The sequence below is a fragment of the Cinclus cinclus genome, chromosome 17 (genome assembly GCF_963662255.1).
Source record: "Cinclus cinclus chromosome 17, bCinCin1.1, whole genome shotgun sequence".
Lineage (NCBI taxonomy): Eukaryota > Metazoa > Chordata > Aves > Passeriformes > Cinclidae > Cinclus > Cinclus cinclus.
In genome coordinates, this window is record NC_085062.1 from 5,509,158 (window position 1) to 5,528,603 (window position 19,446).

Below are 19,446 nucleotides of genomic sequence, written 5' to 3' on the forward strand. Positions count from 1 at the left end.
GTTCTAGTCTTGTTTTGGTTTAAAGGTTAGTTCAACAGGGGCAGTTTTCAGATCCAAATTGAAGAATATCCTTCTCACTTTCACAATTCCCAACAAGCACTGAACTGCTGGAATTTGAGATGCCAATCACTACCAGTCAAGCACTGCTAGTTTTATACTGGCATTTAGTACATGCTGTCATTTTCCCACTAAAATTTTAAGTGGAGGAAGGTATCTGAACACCAGTTATCTAGGAACCAAGGACAACAGACTATGGGCCGACAGATATCATATCAGCCACTGCCAGATAACACGTCCTGACGCTGTGAAGTGCTGCTTGTGGCCAGCTTGTGCTGAGAATGGTGATAACTGCAGCCACCCAGCGTCACAACACCGAGCACCCTGTGTGCTGGGTGTCCACGGAGGCGCTGGCATCGCCCGGGCAGCGCGTGTTTGGATTTGGACACAGGTCGATACACGGGTCGATAGCAGGCAGTTGTGTAAAAACACCAACTCCAGGCAGAGCGGTGCTGCCCACGAGGCGCGTTGTTCTCGCTGCTGTTGGAATATGACGTTGTGATAAGCGTACAAACACGTGCGAATGCGCAAGCGGTGTGGACGTGGCCAGGGCTGGTGGATTTGGAGCAGAGGATGGGACAAACGCGTGAGAGGTTCCGGTCATGGTGGGAATGACCTGTGAACCCACGCCCACAGAGCACAGCTTGTGGGTCACTGCACAGCAAGAGACTGGGGATGGTCAAACCACACACCAGGCTCAGGCCAGGAAAGGTTTCTTCTCGCAGTAGTGATTCCATGCCGAGCTCTGGAGCAGGACATCGAGAAGAGTCCATCAGAGGAGAACTCCATGGAGGCACCCTCGGGCACTTCTGGAGGCCGGGCTGGCTCCCCGCGGAGGAGCTGGGGTGCCCTGGCACAGGAAAAGGGCCGGAGCCTGTGCAGGAGGAGGTGGGCTATGCTGGGGGACAGGAAAGGGTGATGGGGATGTTGGGACCGGGTCCACGCAGACACTCTATAACTGCTGGGCTGAACTTCACCCAAGCAGACACGTTTGTTTAACTGTTTGAAACATCACTTGGTCTGTTCAGCCTGGAGGAGGTGGACAGGAGACCTTGTTGCGGCACACAGCTTCGGGGTTGTAAAGGGAAGTGAAAGGGCAGGCACTGATCTGCGGTGACAGTGACAGAACCCCAGGGGATGGCCTGAAGCTGTGCCAGAGGAGGTTCAGGATGGATATCGGGGAAAGGTTCTTTGCTAGAAGGTTGGCTGGACGCTGGAACAGGCTGCTTAGAGAAGTGGCGACAACCGAGCCCGACAGAGCTCAAGAAGCTCATTTTGACAATGGCACGTGGTGAGATTCTTGTGCTGTGCTGGTCCAGGAGCCGCACTTTCCATATCGTTGTGCGTCCCTTCCAACTCGGAACATCCCGTGATTGCGTGACCTCCCCAAGGCCCGGGCGGGTGCCTGGCAGGAGCTCTCCCGGCCCAGCCTCGGCCGGCGGCTCGGGGCCCGCGGCAGCGCGGCGCTGACTCAGGCGGGCGGCAGGCGGCGCCCTTAAATGTGCCGGGCCCGCCCGCTCCGCCTCAGGTGCCGCCGCCGCTGCCGCCGCTCTGCCCGCCCGCCCGCACACCGCGCCTGCGCCGCCCTGCGCGCCCGCTCCGCTCCGCAAAGCTTTGTCCGGGCCCGGCCGAGCGAGCGGCGGCTCCCGAGGAGCGACCCCGGCCCCGCGACCCCGGCCCCGCCAGCGCTCACAGCCGGGGGCGCGGGCGGCCCTTAAGGTGGTTCTTGCTTAAGGTGGAACGCTGCCGTGAGGCGGACCGGGCGTTAAGGTGGATCGCGCTTAAGGTGGACTCTCGGCGAAGCCGCGCCTGCCGGCGGGGGGGCCGGGGCTCGGCATGGGGAGCCCCGCCTGAAGCGGGGCCCGAGGAGCCGCGCCGGCCCGGCCCGAGGAGGAGATGGGGGAGGCCCGCTGCTGAGGAGCCAGCTTCGCCCCGGCCGCTGACAATGCCCGGCTCCCGGCCGCTCGGCAGGAAGAGGCAGCTCATGGACGAGGGCGAGGTGGGCAGCGCAGCCCGGAGCGGAGCGGAGCTGCCGGGGCCGGCGAGAGCGGCGGGGCTGCTCCGGCTGCCGACCGCTCCGGGGGAGGGGAGGGAGCGCAGGGTGTCCCCGTCGTTTTTGGATTGGGAGAGGTTTGATGTTTTTTTTAAAGGCAGCTCCTTCATCCCCTCCATCCTCCTCCTCCTCCTCGTCCCTTTGCAGCTCTGAAGCCGTCCCGGCCGCAGCCTCCCCGCCGGCCCCCGGGACCCTCCGGCGCAGAGCCATGGAGACGGTGGGAAAGTTTGAGTTCAGCAGGAAGGACCTGATCGGGCACGGAGCCTTCGCCGTCGTCTTCAAAGGCAGGCACAAAGAGGTGAGAATCCCTGCTTTTTATTCCCCCACCCCGGTTTTCATTAATTTATTTATTTATCTCCTGGTCTGGGCCGAGCTGGGGGCAGCGCGGCCCCGGTCACCGCATCCCTTCTGGCTGCGGCGTCACCCCGGGCTCGGGGTGTTTGTTGTTATTTATTGTTGTTCTCCTTGGAGTTTCTTCCAAGCAGGCGTATGTCCCGGCAGGAGCCGGGCAGGTGGCTTCACCTTGGGGCTGGGAGGCCATCAGCTGCCTGTGGGGAGCCCACAGATCCACCCAAAACCCGTCCCCATCTCCAAAACAAGGAAGAAAATCCACACACACTATCTATGAAGGGAACTCTAGTTTGTTTGGGATTTTTTTTTTTTTTTGGTGTGTGTGTGTGTGTGTCTGTTAAGTCTTCTCCACCTAATTTTTCCAGGAGGAGGAGAAATCTCTTACTGGTAAATAAAAGGAAACCAATCCGGCAGTGGATTTTCCATCATTAGTGCTTGGGATAAGCCACAGCTCCCACAGTGCATTTATTTCTAGTGATTAAATAAGAGGATAATCATTGTATAAAGTAGTAACAAAAACCTAAACCTTGGGCTTTTCTCCTTGGGCTGACAGACGTAATTCAGCAAAGGGCAAGTCTGAACAAGTAAGGAGAAGGCATTAGGATGTGAAGTGAGAGGCCTTTACCGGTGCTGCAAGACACTTTTTTCCAGTGATGTTTGTAATCTGTTAAGAGGCTGCTTATCCTCATGTGAATGAATGGTGAAATTTACATTTGTTTGTATTACTTATGTACTGTTTCAGAAACCTGAGCTGGAAGTAGCTGTGAAATGTATTAACAAGAAGAACCTTGCAAAATCACAAACACTGCTGGGCAAGGAAATAAAAATTCTTAAGGTAAAGGCAGACTGACATCTTTTCTTTGGTATTTGTTGTATATGCCCTTTGTTGTTCCTAGCTTATGGGTTGTTTTTTTTTTTTTTTACTTTTTCTAGGAGTTGAAACATGAAAACATTGTTGCCTTGTATGACTTCCAGGTAAATAAATTCAATTATGTTAAAGCATTCTAAATTTGGGAAAGGTTGAATGGAGTTTGTGAAATTTCAGTTTTTAACAGATGTTTGTATTCAGATGTGTACTCCGGGGGGGTGAAAGCCTTCCGATAAGTTCGGGAAAGATAAGCAAACACAGCAGCTCATGTGTTAGTTGTTGGCTGGACCACACAACTCCTGTGCAGTTGGGAGTTGGGGTGGGAGCTTCTGCTCCAGGATGTTACACAGTGAAATGCAGTGTGGTGACTATGTCTGTGGTGGAAGCTTTTAAGTTCTCTAAATGTTAGAAATAAAATTGACAGTAGTTATTTCTGGCATGCCTACTTTTTTTATTTTCTTTCTCTGGTCTGGATGCCCTCCCTGAGAAAATTTCTTTTTCCTGGGCCATGTAAAAATAGTGCAGGCATGACTTTGTAGCATATGAGTGTCTTTAGCTCCGGAGGATTTTAATTTGCATTTTTCTGTTGTCCTTGTGGTTGTCACTAAGTGTTAAAATTTGCAGCAGACATTTTTCCTTTAAAGTCAGCCCCAAAGATCTGATCTAGAGGGGCTCAAACCGATCTGTTGCGAGACGCAAATCATCCAACGATTTTTATTTATTTATTTTCGTCTTGATTATTTAGTTAAATCCCGCTTTGTAACGGGGCAACTTCTCTTTGCCATCCGTGAATACTTAAAAAAAAAAAATGACAGGATGCAAAGGCTGAGACGGAAGGGCAGTGCTGATGGGTGAGGGGCTATGGTCCAGGGCGAGTGACCGGACCCCGGCTGGCCGTGGCTTGGCTTATCGCGAGTGTCCTGCCCTGTCGCCGATATCACGTGTCCTGCAGGCCGCCGTGTTTGTTGACATTTTTCCTTCTCCCGTGGATTGGCTCCGGTGTGCTCCACGTCAGCCCAGCAGCGATCCCAGCCCCGGCTCAGCGGTGCCTGCTGGGTGCTGTAGTCCGCTGCTGTCAGCCCCGCTCCCTCCCTGCCGGAGCCAGGGGGCTCTGGAGGGGTGCCCTGGAGCTTTGGAGTTATTGCCCGGCCTTGTTTTGGCGAGAGGGGGACCTAGGGGCTGTTGGAAATCTCCTTTGGATGGCTGTGCTGCACTTCTGAGCTAGCCTTCAGAGGTGCCTTTGGGCTGATGAGTGCTGCAGAGTAGCTGGGAAAGCTTCCTTGGGGGTGCAGGTCACTTGGGGCATTGTTTTTTTTTGTTTGTTTTTTTTTTTCTTCATTCTCTGTACCTTCCTAATTTGCTTAATAACTTTTCATTTGTGAGAGTGAGTGACTGCTCCTGCACTTTATAGTTTGCATTTGTATGAAGTGTTTTTGCTTCTGGGTTGGCTTACTAAGCTCTTTCAGAACTTCTGTTAGACTCCTGTCCCTGCTTCAAGTTACTGCTGAGTAGGAAGCAATTCAAAGACATTTTCTTCAAAAGGAGCAATTTCATCACTGTTACAGTTATAGAATTGTGTTTTTCTCCTTTTGTGATGAGCTTTACTAAATTCTGTGTTTAGCAGTGTAGTGTGGTGAGATTTTAGCAAGAAGCTATGTAAGATACCACAGAACAGGAACTTGAGAGTGGTCCAGGGCTCAAGACATGCCCAGGTTTGTGCTTAGTTACCAGCTTTGTCATAGAGTCCTTGTATGACCTGGGTAATTTGATTTCTCAGAGAAAATGAGATTATTTAGGGGGCATTGGGTGTGGACTCTTCTCTGGTGTCAGGTGATCTATTACCAGACAGTCTGCTGCAGTTAACCCACATATGTTGGGTGTGTAGTGTGTCTGAATGTTTGACCTTGCTCTGTGTCTGCTTAGGGGTTGTGTGAGAATAAATTATCTGCAGTGGTGAAAGCGCAGGTCTGTGGAAGGCTGGCTTCTGCCCACCTTTCCTTACTTTGAGGAAAAGACTACTATTTACTCACATTGCTCCCCTGATACCAGATCAGTAACTTCATTCATAGCTGCATATGTATTTATTCTCAAAAATATCATGTTTGCAGTTAATTGAATCCTTACTTGTAGGGTTTCTAAACCAGAAAAATATTTATTCTTGTATTACAGCATAGAGTAAAAGTGGAAAAAAATACTTCCTGTGAAACTTATTGTTGTCCTGTAGCTTTGTCTGTCATTGCATTTTGTGTCCTCCCTTCCTCTGCACTGCCTGTCAGCAGTGACTCTGACTTTTACTCGTGTGTTTCTTACACACAAGGAAATGGTTACCAAAACCACAGTGGGTGTAAGCAAGTGATTACACCCAATGATGCTTTAATTTGCATTTTCCTGGTTAAATTCTCATGTTAGCCAGACATCTCACAATGTGAGATTTTTGATGTAAGGCTAAATTTGCTTCAGACAAACACTTGCAGTACTGATGTTTAGTATTGACAAGCAGCTCTCACCCTGGCACTCTTAATTTATCCTTCAAATCCAGGAAAATTGCTGTGTTCCTTCTCATTTCACAGATCTGTGTGATATTGGCTTATAAATAATGTGAAAACAAGAAACTTTCTAGGAATAAATGATTTTGATGAATGTTTAATGCATAAAAGTGCAGTGACTGGACTTACAGATCCCCTTGCTGGAGTCCTTAGAACAGCATGAGTACATGAAAATGGCTCACAAAATGCAATATGCCTATTCCCATTATTATGTGCTCACATATTAATGAGAGGTGCTGTTAATAGTTTGGGAGCCTAATGCAAGAATGCCTGCTCAAAAAGAGGATAGATCTTACTGTATCACATTTCTGAAAGTGCTGTCTATTCAGTGTCTGTATGGAGTTGTGGTGTGGGTTTGTCCTGGGCACAGGAGCTGTTTGGCAGACAGTAAAAGCTGCATTCCACCATGTGTGGGGTGTTTTAGTTGCTACTGAGCACTACCTGACCCCTCAGCTGGCTTGCAGAGGGGCTGGAGCTGGGGTCCCCAGTCTGCAGCAGACAGGGGAAATAGAGTGGTCCAGAGGGACATCTGGATACCAGAAATCCTTTTACTCTGACAGCCAAATGAGCCCTTGTTCCTTAAGTTGGAAATTAGTAACAACAAATGATGGTTTCTGCCAAAAGAGTGTGTTGCGTGGGGCTTGCTTTGGTTTCCTTTGTGTCTCAGGACATTAAATCTCTGATCAGAGATCATTTGATTAACTGAGGACATTCAATGGCAGGAAGGCAACCCTTGAACTTGTCAGATCCTGGGACACCGTGTGCCAGAAAACATCTTCCAGCACTAGGAGGAAGTTCCTACATAGGTAGCTAAGATCTTTGGGCAGTGGGAGATTCTGGGTGTCTTTCCCTCCCTGTTCTGTGCCAGCGGCCACAGGTTGAATAGGTGTTAGCTGAAGATTTCATGTATGGCTGTGTTGGTACTAGGGCAGAAAATCTGCTGAATCTGGACATGTCATGCTTTGGATATTAGAAAGCATTTTCCTGCATCAAGTAAGAAGGATTATTTAACTGACAATTTTTTCCTAGTTGTGTGCTGTGAGCTGAACTTGCTTCTTAAAGCAGCCTACCTATGACTGTGCTTGAGCAGGTATCGGGTGGTTTTTGCGTTAGGTTTTTTTCCCCCCGGTTTCTGCACAGTTGGGGTGGACTGCTTGCAGAAACACAGCTGTTAACATCCCACAAGGCACTGTGCTGTGACGTTTCTCAGCCTTTGTTACCTGAGGGTCTGCTTTCTACATTTTGGTGACAGGTTGGCTTATTATACTCACTAGTTTGGGATGAGCTGAGACAAATGTTTAACTCAGTCACCTGGTACAGACTCACTGAAAACATTTCTGCAGCGATGACTGTATCACCTGGAGACAAAGAACACAGAGTCCTAGCAGTGCAGTTTTTTCTTGTGCATATGGATTAAGGCATGGGTGGCAGAACAAGCACTTCTCAGGTTAGTGATCAGTCACCCTGGACTGGTCTTGAGAGCCGGGTAATAACAACCTTGTTGTGTTGCTGCTGTGTAGAAAGTCCTTGTGATCAATAGAGCTGTGGCTGCAGTGCTGTGCTGGCTGCACCATCACCCTTTTTCTGACACAGAGCCTTTCGATGCTGCTCTGCATCCTGCTGCATCCATCACACCTCCTGCTGTCCCCCGGGACCCCGGGGGCTCTGTGGACAGCAGTGTCCTTCCGTGTGCCCTCCAGCACTGCTCACCTCTGCAGCAGCACTGCACTGAGCGTGATGCTGGGTGAATCAGTGCTGCTGCAGTGTCACCTCATGCCTCACCACCTCTCGTGCCACCTCATGCAGGATCTTCTGTTCCTCAGGCACTGCTGTGTACATGCCCCATCTCGGGAGACAGGGCTCCACTGAGGCACTTGGAATGACTAAAGAGGCACTCTGTGTCTGGGAGATTGCTCTCCTGAGGTCAGGCTGCCTGCTTAAATCCTGTTTTAATTCCATCCCCTAGCGAAGCTGGCAGGTTGCCTGGTGAGTGGGTGTAAAGTGCAGCTCTCTGAACTGCCCAGCAATCCTCTTTCTGTTTGTGCTGTGGACAAGAATGGGGCGTCTGCTATCCTGCTCCATCAGCATCCTTGCATCTGTTGAAGGGAATCACTCTTACTGAAGATTGTGTCTGGCTTAATTTAGAGCTGGAAGGAGAAAGGATGAAAATGCAGCCACCCTCTGCCAGTAGTTTTGTAAGAAAATGCTTGAGAGTTTAGTAGACCAGAATGGCCATGTTTGTGGAGAGTTGAGAGTTCTGTAGTGTTGAACTTTGATTTAATGCTAGCTTCCCCAGCCAAGTATCCCACTGTGCAGGTCACAAACATCCAGCAAATGTTGACCACTAAATATAGACCTCAGTCATGGGCTTTTTTTAGAGGGAGTTGTCTTGCCACATTTCTGAAATCATGATCACTGTTTTACTCATGCTGTGTGTGAAGCACATACCTGTGTTCCTCTCACATGATTAAGGTGTCATGGAAGAGCCAGTGACGTGGTGGTTAATGGCTTTCAAAGCTCCTGTGGAAGGTAGCATTACTCAGACTATAATGACAGATTAAGGAACGTTTCCCAGGGGTAATTGGAAACTGGAAGGCTGTTGTGTTCACAGGTTGATAGCAAAGCTTTGGTGGCTGATGTTTGTGCTGCTGCTCTTGAAGCTCCACCAGTGTTTCCACCATGAAAATTTCCACTGTGTTAAACCATGTGATGGCTGAACACATTTGGAGTGAGCAAAGCAAGGAGGTGAAGATTTGGATGATGAATGGGAAGAGGTGGCTCCTGATCAGTGACTGGGCAGGATTAAATTCAGGTGGAAAAACACTGTTTAAATTTATTTCAAATATTTATAGGCTCAAAACCAAAGCCTTATTAAAAGATTTAATTTTGTGACTGGACTGAACTTGCCACTAAACTGTGAAACTGCACTAAACCTGTGGGTCTCAAAAGATCATCTTAGTGCTCAATCTTGTGTAGAGAATTGAGGGTATGATTCACTTTCGTGTCTTCCCTTCTCCTCTTGCTTTCCTACACCACTTGCCTTCCCACCTGTTGATACCAACTGAAAAGCTTTGTACAGACCAGCAAACAGAGGGTTGGTGTTGGTAGTAGGAATCCAAGCTGGATGGCTCTGGTTTCCTTTGGAAAAACACCCAAGAGAAGCAGATGTGAGTCTTCCATGAGGCAAACTGCCTCCATCCCAGAAGTGAGATACAATGGGAGTGAGAAGCTGAGCACAGGGGTGGTCAGCAGAAGTGGTGGTCTTTGCAAAGGCAAGGTGAGGTTTTTGGTTTGGTTTTGTTTTCAGAATAAGTTTGTATGGTTTTGCTTGATGTTTTTTGTTGTTTGGCTGGTGGTTTGTTGTGGCTTTTTTTTTTCCCCCTGCTGTTACTTAAATTCACATAGCAGTAGCAAATGGCAAGTTTGGTGAAAAATGAACATGAATGATGTGATCTTCCAAGGCAGTGTTTCTCAGGTGCAGACCTAAACATACTTTGCTTAAGAGAAAGCATCTTAATTGTCTTCAGATGTTATGTTTCCTGTCTGAGAAATGCAATAACAAATTTTTCACAGCAGAATCCAGGGATAAGCCCTGCCCATAGATAGCTTTGGAACCTCTGCTGTGCTTATTGTGTAGCAAAGAGGCACTCTAATTGTGCATTGTCTCCTGCTTTAAAATGTGCAGGCCTTTAATAGTACCATAAACATAGAGTTGCTGTCAAAATGCAAAGTGAGGATCTCAGAGCTGCATTTGTGTACTAAGCAAGGTTGTTTCAAGGGGGACCGATAGAAATTAATCAAAATGTGCATCACTGGTTGCTTAGGGCAGTAATGTTCAGTCTGGCTGCAGGAGCACCTGGCTTGTCTCCTAGCATCAGAATGACAGGAGGAATTAGGTCAGCTGAGTTGGCATAGTAGGGATCAACCAGACAATGTGGTTCTGGGGGGGGGGGGAAATGAAAGATGCATAATTTTAAGTCATTAGAGACCCCATTTAGCAAAGCATCTTAAAAACCTGCAGGAAGGGGGAGACTCCCAGCCAGCTCTGTGTGCATTGGTGGCCCTGGGTGTGAGAGCTGCTGGTGTGATGGGTACCCCAGGCAGTGCAGGGAGTGGTGCCAGGCAGGGCTGGGGGCAGCCCGGGGGCTGTGGGCTGGGCTCAGTGTGTCCCCATGGGTGCTGTGTCACCTGGCCCTGCACACACCACAGCCATTGGGAGACTTCATTTGCATTGGATGCTCTTTTCATTTGGTTGGCAATTGTAGCCAGCATTACTAAATACGTTAAAACGTGCTCATTTCTCTGTTGTTTAAATAGTGCAGGTTTGATCTTGTGTTTCTCTGGCTTCCAGTAACTGGAATTTTTCCCTTCTTAAATTAAGACTTTTCTTACTTGAAAGAGAACTTGTGCTCTTTTTCTTCATAACCCTTGTTTCTACACCTTTGTGGTAGCGTGCTTATTTTCTTAAATCTGGTGAATGAAGTATGAAATAAATGGATGGAAAAGAGAAGACTTGCAAAGGCCATGCAGCTGCCATAGAAAACCCTGATTTTCAGAGTTATTTAAAAAGAAAACCCCACACCAGAAAAACCCAAACCAAAACAACTCTTGCAGGGTATCAGATTGTGTTTGATGTATATTGTTAAAAACCAAGCAATTCCCAACTTTACCAGTGGGACTACATTAATCAAACTAAAATCCAACCTCGGGACTGAGTCACTTTGCTTATATTTGCACGTGTATCAATAAATTGTCTCAATGAGTGTGATTAAAACTGAAATATCCACCTCAACCCTTAGCTCTCACCCCACCACCCTTGCTTGTTGGGCAGGCTCATAAAATGCAGCTTTAAGGTATGCAAGGATTTAATTCTAGTACATGTGACAGAGCTTAAGATAACGGGGAATTCAACCTTAAATGTTCAGTTCATAGTATGGCTGTAATACAGGAAGGAGCTGAGGAATAAATACATAAAAGCAAATCGGATCTTGATTATTTTTGTCATTATTGTTAGAATTCTGATGTTTCCTCTCTTGATAGCATTAACATAATGCATTGCCATTTGCACAGGAGCTTGCTTTTGTTCAGAAAAGCTTCTAGATATTATTCTGCCTGTTGGCACAGGGGTAACTACTTCCTTCCACCCCATGTCAGAAGGTCCAAAATGTCAGGATTCTGCTGTTCTTTTTTGTTCCTACATTCCCTTTTCCTTGCTGCAGCCTGCATTCAGTGGGCTTTGGGCAGTGGTGTCTCTCCAGGAGCTGGCTGGTGGGACCCAGGTGCTGTAGGAGCTGCAGTGTTGCCCCCAGAGCAACATGACTGCTGTAAGAAGGGATTGCTTCTCAGTGTTCCAGCAGCACAAGTCTTAATTTGCTCTGACGTGCGTGTTCTTGGTCTTGCCTCGAAGCTCTGTGACCTGTGAAACCCAGCACTTTGTTTCTGTACCCCATTAGGATGTGAATCCCATACTTAGGTTTCTGTGGTTAGTCTCTGTGGCGGCTCCAGCTGTGACTTGCTGGAGTGTGCTTGCTCTGCTGGGGCCTGTCTGCCTGTGCAGGAGAGTCACGTTTTTCTGTCTGAGCTCTCTGCAAGTGTGTTGGGTCTCAGTGCTTTGTTTGAGGACAGCAGTGAATTTGTGAAGCCCAGCAGCCGGGTTGTGACTGGCACCACTGCTATCACTGCCTGGAGGGGACAGGTGAGGCTGGGCTGAAGGAGCTTCTTGGAAGCTCATGTCCAGTGGAAGGAATGGTGAAGTTTCTTCAGGTCACTTGAAGGCTGAGCTGCCTCACCAGCAGTGATCCCATCTGGCTGGGGTTGTATGAACTGCCTGGAAAAGAGTAACTCCACGGACATGACGTTGTCCTGTTTGTTTTCTAATGTCATGCAAGCAGGCTTTAGAACTGTTGCCAGGGGGATGGGAAGTAGTCTCCCTCCCTTCCTGAAGCCCGTGTAGTACCAGAGAATGATTTTCCTGCTGTTTTTAATCTGCTCTGAAGTACAACCTGTCCTGAAACAGCTAATCTGTTTTACAGTGGCGAGTACAATAGTGCCTGGAATGGGGCAGTGGGCAGTGCTGACCCTTGGCATCACTGTTCGTCCAGTTCTACAAAAATCTGCCTGCTGCAAGGCTACCCATAAACCATTTTTGTGCTGCAGGGCCTCCCTTCTGCTTGCTCCACATCCTAGAGCAAGCTGGCAGGTCAGAAGGAAGCAGAATGCAGTCAATGGCCAATTGTGGACAGAAGTTTGTGGGCCTCACCAGGTCTTGCTTCTGATGTTTACTCCATGGGATCTACATTAAGAAATTAGAAGCCCTCATTATTTTAGTAAGTCATGGATCTGCTGACTCTGGAAATAATGCTTTCCAGTCAGTAGCAGTACCTTTCACCTTTCTTCATCTGAATTAATTGTCTCCCGAATTGGGATCCTGCTCAAAATTTTCTTGAGTTCCTTATTGATGATGTTTAGGAGGAGTGAGGAGGATAATCAGGGCCAGAGAACAGAAACACAAGAGGCTCTGAGATCTGTTTTTCTTCTCACTTGGGGTCAAAAGGCATGTGAGTATCTTCTGGCTATTTGCTTTGGATTGGTTTTCCAAAGAATGAGCACTGATAGGTTCTCCCACACTTCTGATTGATGTTGCTATTGTCCCTTATCTTGCTTCCGTTCCAATAGTTGCATCAGAAGATAATCCTAGCATATCATGACAGTTTTCCTTTCCCTTTTCAGAGGCTAGCCTGCTCAAGCCAAGCTGTGAGCGAGAGTGAAACATTACTAAGAGATTTTACTTTTTGGAAAGTTTCTCCCTCTGAGATCAGCAGGTTTGTTTTTCCCAAACTCTGTCAGCTAAGTAGCCCCTGCCTGAGCTAGGGACTTTCCAGGTGCCGCTGACCTAAGAATTGGCTTCTGTAAAGCAAAGCTGTGTTTGGTTGGACTGTGTTTGTGACTCCAGTGCCACTGTCAGAAAGCACTGACTGGAGACTGCAGGTCAGAAGGGTACTGGCTCCATGAGATCCTGCTGGCAAAACAGGAGGATGTGTTATGCAGTGGTCTTGCTGCAGCGAGTAGGGGAAGTAACAAAAAAAGAGATGGAAAAGCTTAGCATTCAGTTGGTGTTATCTTCCTCTGTCAGACCTTCAGCTTTATGTTATGCTTCTGGTGTGTTGTTGCAGTTGGTTAAGTCCTGGTCACGCTTAGAGAGATCCATGTGCAATAAAATTATCTTTGCTTGGCAGCATCTCTGGGTGCTGTTGGAAAGTTAGTGTTGAGCAGCTTGTGGTGGATATCTCCTGAGAGGCACAAACCCTCTGCCATCACAGGGCTTGCCAGCAAACACCCAGGAGAGTAATAAAACTAGTCTTGTGACTTGGGTGCTTATGGCTCCTCTACTGTAGGCAGCAGGAGCCTTGTCGGCCCCACAGTGCTCAGCACATGGGTGTAACCCTGGAGCTGCCTTCATCTTCAGAGTTCTTCCTGCATCCCCCTGCTATCCTAGAAGAGGCCTTATGTGAGGTGGAAGTCTCAGACTCTTTGCTGTCTTTTCCCAGCCAATTTTTTTCCCAGAGTGTGTTGCAGCACTGGTCTCACGCAGATTGGTGAGAGCACTGCACTGCTGAGAGAATCTTGGAGTGTTGTGTAATCAGATTTCCACTTTTCTCCGTTTCTGGGCACCTTTTTAAACTTGGTGGCAGGCTTAGTGCAGGGGTAGAGTGCAGAGGAGGATTTTTCTAAGGAAAATTCCTCTCTGAGACTTTTTAAGCTGTGGTAGGAGGATGACTAACTGTGGGTACACCCAGACATTTCCCTTTGGACACACCTAAACACACTCTTTCCAAGAAGAGGATCATGCCACCTTCCAGTATGGGCGGAGAGAAAATTTAAAGGGAGACAGGACTATTGGGTCTTAATGTCCATAATGCTATATCTCCTTGTGTCACAGTGAGGAATTTTAACAGAGCACAGCCTTGGGGTGATTTATGGTGTATTGCTAAATGAGGTTTCTTTGTTTCTTTGTTCTCCATCAGCAGATGTATGTTATTTGTAGACAGCAGAGGCTGTTGCCTATTTTTGCACTCAATTAAATTGTAACTTCATCACTGGGGCCTCTGCTGCAAAAAAGTCAGGCAATGATCCAGACTGATTAATTATCAGCTTAATGCTTTGGCAGAGGCATTTTGCTGCTTTTGTGGGGCATGGTCAGGGTACTGCTGCCCTTTGTGATGACAGGAAAAGTTAGGGGTTGTGTCTGTGCTGTTCCCTTTATTGAGCTTGTTTAGTGACAGGATTAGGCTTGGCTGCATGGACTGGCACGTGTGAATAAGAGGTCCAGAGGAAATTATCTGTAACACTTTTTGAACATAAGTCTGCAGAAATTCAGAAAACTAATACTTTTCTTGATGTGGAAATGAGTGGGTTGGGCATTTTGGTTTGGTTTTCAGAGAAACTAGTAGCTTGCAAAATTTGGCTTGCAGTATTTTTTTCATTGTTTTGTTAATGAAAAAATCATAAATATAGTGAAAGGATAAAAATGGACAAGAAGTAGTTTCTGCTGCTGAATCATCTTGAGAGAAGTCCATTGGCCTGTTTGAGAAACCAGAAGTCTCTTTAGACAGCTGAGTCTATTTTAACCACAGTAAGGTCTTCTGGCTTTTACCAAACATGAGTTTGTTTCTGGGACCCTTGAAATAAATGTTTTGTTTTGTTGGCAAAATTCTACAGCTCTTTCTTGTAAGTGGGTCTTGAAATGCTGAAGCTGCAAATGTGTAAGTTTGTTCTCCTTGCTACAGGCATCTGTGATGTGAAAATACCCTTGCTAGATGTTCCTCTGCTGCTGTGGGTGCAGCAGGGAGGCCAGTTCTGTCTGGTGAGGTTGAATTTTTAGAGAGTGCTGCTGCCAGTGATGGCTGGGGGAACCACTGACTTCTCGAAGCCTTTCAGGCATTGCCCTCTTATCACACCAACACCGAGTGAAGAGATAAAACCACCAAACCCCAAGGTCATGTTGTTGTTGGGAAAGTCAAGCAGAGCATCTCCCCTTCCCTGTGCAGGTCCTTGTTTAACCCTGGTCACTGCACACACTGGCTGCCAAAAATCAATTACTTCCTTGGTGATGTTTGTTTGCAGAGTCTTTAAATAACATAGAGTGGGAAAACAACCAAAGTGCAGAGTGTGCATTAGCTGTTGGCTAATAAGTTATTACAAATATCTTCTGGACTTGGTTTGTGTAAGCACTGGTTCCTCTTTGTTTTCTATATAGGTAATAATATACTGAGCTTCCCCAAACCCTGCTGGCACGATACATATTAAAGTGCAGAGTTACTGAGCTGCAGTGATCACAGCATGTTTAGCCAAGTAGTGTCTATGAAAACCGTTTCTGTGGCAGTGATGAATTTGGTCTGAGCTGCAAAAGCCACTTCAGACACTTGCGTGTGCCCAGCAGTTGCCCTGCAGTGAGTTCCCTGAGCAGCTCCATTGCACTTCTGGTATATCTTCTGGTACATCTGGGGCTGGAGCTCCTGTAGAAATCAAAGTCCTGGGTGCCTTTTATCAACCTTGGCTTTTTGCTGTTCCTGCTTAGGACAGCAGGAGCTGGTGGGCTTTGAATGGTCCTGAGAATTCTCCCTCAGTGCTTTGTCATGTGCAAAGCTTGTGATGATGCTTGAGGTTTTCTTCTTGCACTGCTTCCCTGGGCTAGTGCTTTTGACCACAGACTGGTTTCCCACACATCCAATGTGTGTATAAAACTGGATGACTTAATGTGTGCTGCTTTCAAATGCAGAGGTTGGATAACAAAGCCCATTGAAAGAAGCGTTTGTCATGCAAGGAAGTGCAACAAACCCTTTCTTGAAGTATCACAGAAAATTGCTTTTTGAACAATCAAGGGGACTTCTAAAAGCTCAGCTGGGCTTGGCAGTGAGAATAGCTGTAAGAATTGAGGTGGCCCCAGGCTCTGGTGGACACTTGAAACCCTCCAGGGAAGGTGGCCAGTTCCCCTGCAGCTGTGGCTGAGTCTTTCAAATCACAGATAATTCATCTTCCTCCTCTCTCCCTCTCTTCTTCCAGTCGGTCTTCAGCAAACATCTGGAAACCCAGATTTCACATTGTGAGGTTAAAAGAGGATAGAAGAGAAAGTGAGGGGCGCTGAGGACTCCAGGCATTGACAAAGGCAGAGAGAGAATTTGGTACAGCTTGATGGGAGGCAGAGTCCTGTGGACAGACCAGAGTGAAAGGGCTGAGAGCAGACAGTGGAACTTGCTTGAAAACTAAACAGCTGCTAGGGTGGATGCTGGGGGTTTTGAAGTGGTTCAGGTCAGAAGAGGAATCAGGTGCATGGGTATCTAAACAGCCTGTGAGTCAAGTCATGCTGCCCTGGAGCCCTGGAAATGGAATCTCTTGCTCTGCCTCTGCTTTGAGGACTTCTCCACTCACCCATACATTTGTTGCCTGTGAGTGTTCCCAGCTGGGCCTTCAGTTTAGGAGTGACTTGTAGCTTACAGATTTTATCTAGTAGGTCTACTTCTGTTTCAGCAACAGGATTTAGTCATTTGACCTCCTGGGTCTGCACAGCATTGAAATATTTGGGTGTTTTCATGTCTGTTCTTTGGCAGTGGTTTGGTGGCTCTGCTGGACGTGTGCCAGGTCACCACTGGTGTCGCCATGTGCTGCACAGCCACCAAGGTTCCTGTTGTGGCTCTGTGGTGCTGTGTTTTTGTGGGACACATCTCTGCACTATCCTGTGCTTGTACTATGGATATATGCACATTTCCCAAGGGCTGGGGAAAGGTCAGCTAAGGCAGGATGTGAACTCCCAGGATGGTAAGAGCATCACGGTGCAGCACCTGTAGTGAACTTAGGAAGATGAGCATTTAGCCTGGATTTGGCTGGTATTGACCCCTGTTACAATCCAGAAAGCTTTAGGCATCTACTAATGGCACTGTTAAGGCATGTAGAAGATATGGTTAGGAAGTGTTACATTTTTTGTCTGAGATGTTTCCTTTTTGCCCTCTAATGGAAGGTGAGTCTCTTGGGCACTTTTCAGCCAGGGTGTTGAATTGCAGGTCCTGAAGTTGTGCTGCTCTTATCTTTCTGTTCAGCCTAGTCCTGCTCATGTGGGCACAGATGCTATAAAGGGCCAAGTTAAATGTGGAAATGATTAAGGCTCTAAGATAGCAGTGTGCCAGCTTCTATGTTGCATACCACTGTTAATCCCTGGAGCCCAAAAGGACATGGAGACCCAAGCCACAATACAGGAGATCAGCTTGGTTAAACAGATGCACTCTCACAAACCAATAATATGCTTAAATACCTGGCATTTTTAAAGCAAGCAGTCTTCCAGGAATTAACTTATAATGCTTTTACCCTTTCTTTAGTCTGAGTCATAACAGAGAACAGCTTATCTGTTTAAAAGGTAATACAGCAATTAATTGTCTAAAATATTTCAGTGCATAAATCCCTTATTTTTCCATTTTCTATTTCCCCAGGAACTGGCAAACTCTGTCTACTTGGTTATGGAGGTGAGTGTATTTTATTGTGTCTTTTTTTTTAACATCTTTCCCTCCCTCTTTCTCTTTTTTAATTTTTTAAACTCATTATAAGCAGACCAGTATGTTTAGCAAGTGGTGCTTTCTGTTGGCAATCTCACCTGTGAGGCTTTAATTTAATCTGCAGCTCAGGCCTTGGAGAGTGTGGTTGCAGAGAGCAGCCAGGGGGTTTTCATCTTGCTGCTCTCAGAAGGTCATGCAGGCACAGGTTTAAGCAGTCACACACTGAACCTTGGGGGTCAGATGGGTGCCATGGGGCAGTGTGTGTTCAGGCATACACCAGAGAGAATGTTCTGGACACAGATTACCTGCAGAGCCTCTGAATGTTTCCCCTCCTCTGCAGCTCTCACTCGAGGTCTTGTTGACTTTTCCTAATGATGTGTAAAATTGATGTGAGGAGTCTCAGTTTTCAGCTGTGTCCATTCCCAGGCTTTCCTCAAACAGCTTTATGGTGGTGTCTGCAGTAGTGATCCCTCTGCTTTGTTCTGGTTTCATCTTTCTCTCTGATGTGCTTGAACATGGATGTGCACAAACGTTGTTTGATGCTGGGGTGTCATTATGCAACATAACATTTAGGGGAAATAGGACAGGAGAGGAACCCAGGGGAATGGGGTTTTCCCTGCCAACTTCTGAATATGTGGGATTATTTATGTTTAAATACTGTGATAAGACTGCAATCCTACTGAAGTTTACTGTTTTTCTTGTTAATCTTTGATTTGCCCTGTATTAACTGAGCTTTCTGTTCTGTTTGCAGTACTGTAATGGTGGTGACCTGGCAGACTACCTTCACAGTAAGTACAGCAGTATGGAGAATATCCTCTGTGAGGTTCACCCTTCATAATCATTTGAAAACTGAGAAGCCACGACGATAAAAGCTGGTCTTGTAGTCCTTTCTATGTAGGTCAGTAGTTACATATTTTAGTTACAATGGCCTTGTAGGTTAAACATACTTAAACGCTGCTAGGAACACATTTTATCTTTTCTTGGTGACTGGCAAAAAGCTATATATACTGAAGCCTTGCAGTCCTGTAGTGCTGGATTAAAATAAAATCCCAAGAGTATATTCTCTTAAGTTTACCCCTAGGTGTTCCCACATCTAGGGCAGAACACATTTCCTGTTTCAGCATATTGAGGATCACTGTAGTGCAGCCAGTCGTGCTGTGAGTGTGACAAAACCCACAAACTTTGGGGTCTTCTGGAGAGTATAGCCCAAGTATCTGGGACCATGGTGCCTTGAAGAACCTTTTGGTGAGACTCAGGGGTGCCTTTGCCAACAAGCCAAATGCTTTGCAGGTCATCCAGCTGTATTGCTGGGACTCAGGCAGGCCCTCCAAGATATTTTTCAGTGCAGTACAGGCACAGGACCCTGGCCTTTGTGAAAATCACCTTGCACCTCAGTACCTGGAACAGGTAGGAGGATAGGAGGACAAAATGTTTAACAGTATATTTGGCTGCACTCAGGCATAGCATTTTTTTTTATTTGGCCCTGAATTTTTTTTCCCTTAGAGTAGCTTTCTGGTTGTTTTGCATGTTAACTAGGAGATTACTAAATGTGAAGAGACAACTTTAATCTCATTTCATGTGTGGCTCTGGGTCATGGTTAAACAAAGTTTGTTCACGTTGTTCAAATTAAAAGCTAGTCAGCTGGATAATACTTCAGGCTCCTTATTGAGGTATGAGATGCCTGGAAATGGCAAAAATTGAAGGATTAAAAGATAAATTTACATTTGCCCTATAGCTAGTGCTGGTGTCCCTAGAATGATAATTTGGGGTTTGATGCTAGCATGTCATGTTCTTCCTACAGGGTAATGAATTATATTTGTGGACTTGAATTTTCAGAAAGGGTTTAGTACTTCAAAGAAAAAGAATATTCTGCCTTTCACATGTTTTGTTTGTTTAAAGTGTGGGTGAGATAGAAGTGGCAGGCATTTGTTTTTTAAAATCCAGTTTTAGGGTGCTTTGTCTTAGATATGTTTTGCATCTGTTGGGTATTGCTGTGGTCTAAAAGGAGCATCTTCAGTGGTGGCAGAA

The 19,446-nt window shown here is 46.8% G+C and overlaps 1 protein-coding gene across 5 annotated transcripts in view; it reads left to right on the plus strand.

Annotated features, from left to right (window-relative positions):
* The first annotated feature begins 722 nt into the window (after positions 1-722).
* ULK1 (unc-51 like autophagy activating kinase 1) overlaps positions 723-19,446 on the plus strand; it is a 77,348-nt gene continuing 58,624 nt past the window's right edge. For 3 of the 5 annotated variants that reach the window (XM_062504496.1, XM_062504499.1, XM_062504497.1), the window contains exons 1-8: positions 723-945; positions 1,086-1,348; positions 1,793-2,056; positions 2,258-2,408; positions 3,204-3,296; positions 3,395-3,436; positions 17,356-17,388; positions 18,170-18,206. In XM_062504496.1, the coding sequence (XP_062360480.1) occupies positions 2,319-2,408; positions 3,204-3,296; positions 3,395-3,436; positions 17,356-17,388; positions 18,170-18,206 (295 nt within the window). In that variant the 5' untranslated portion in view covers positions 723-945; positions 1,086-1,348; positions 1,793-2,056; positions 2,258-2,318. Of the gene's footprint in view, positions 946-1,085; positions 1,349-1,792; positions 2,057-2,257; positions 2,409-3,203; positions 3,297-3,394; positions 3,437-9,014; positions 9,153-16,222; positions 16,321-17,355; positions 17,389-18,169; positions 18,207-19,446 lie in introns of those variants that run through there. The other 2 variants (XM_062504498.1, XM_062504500.1) reach the window with 2 other exon arrangements.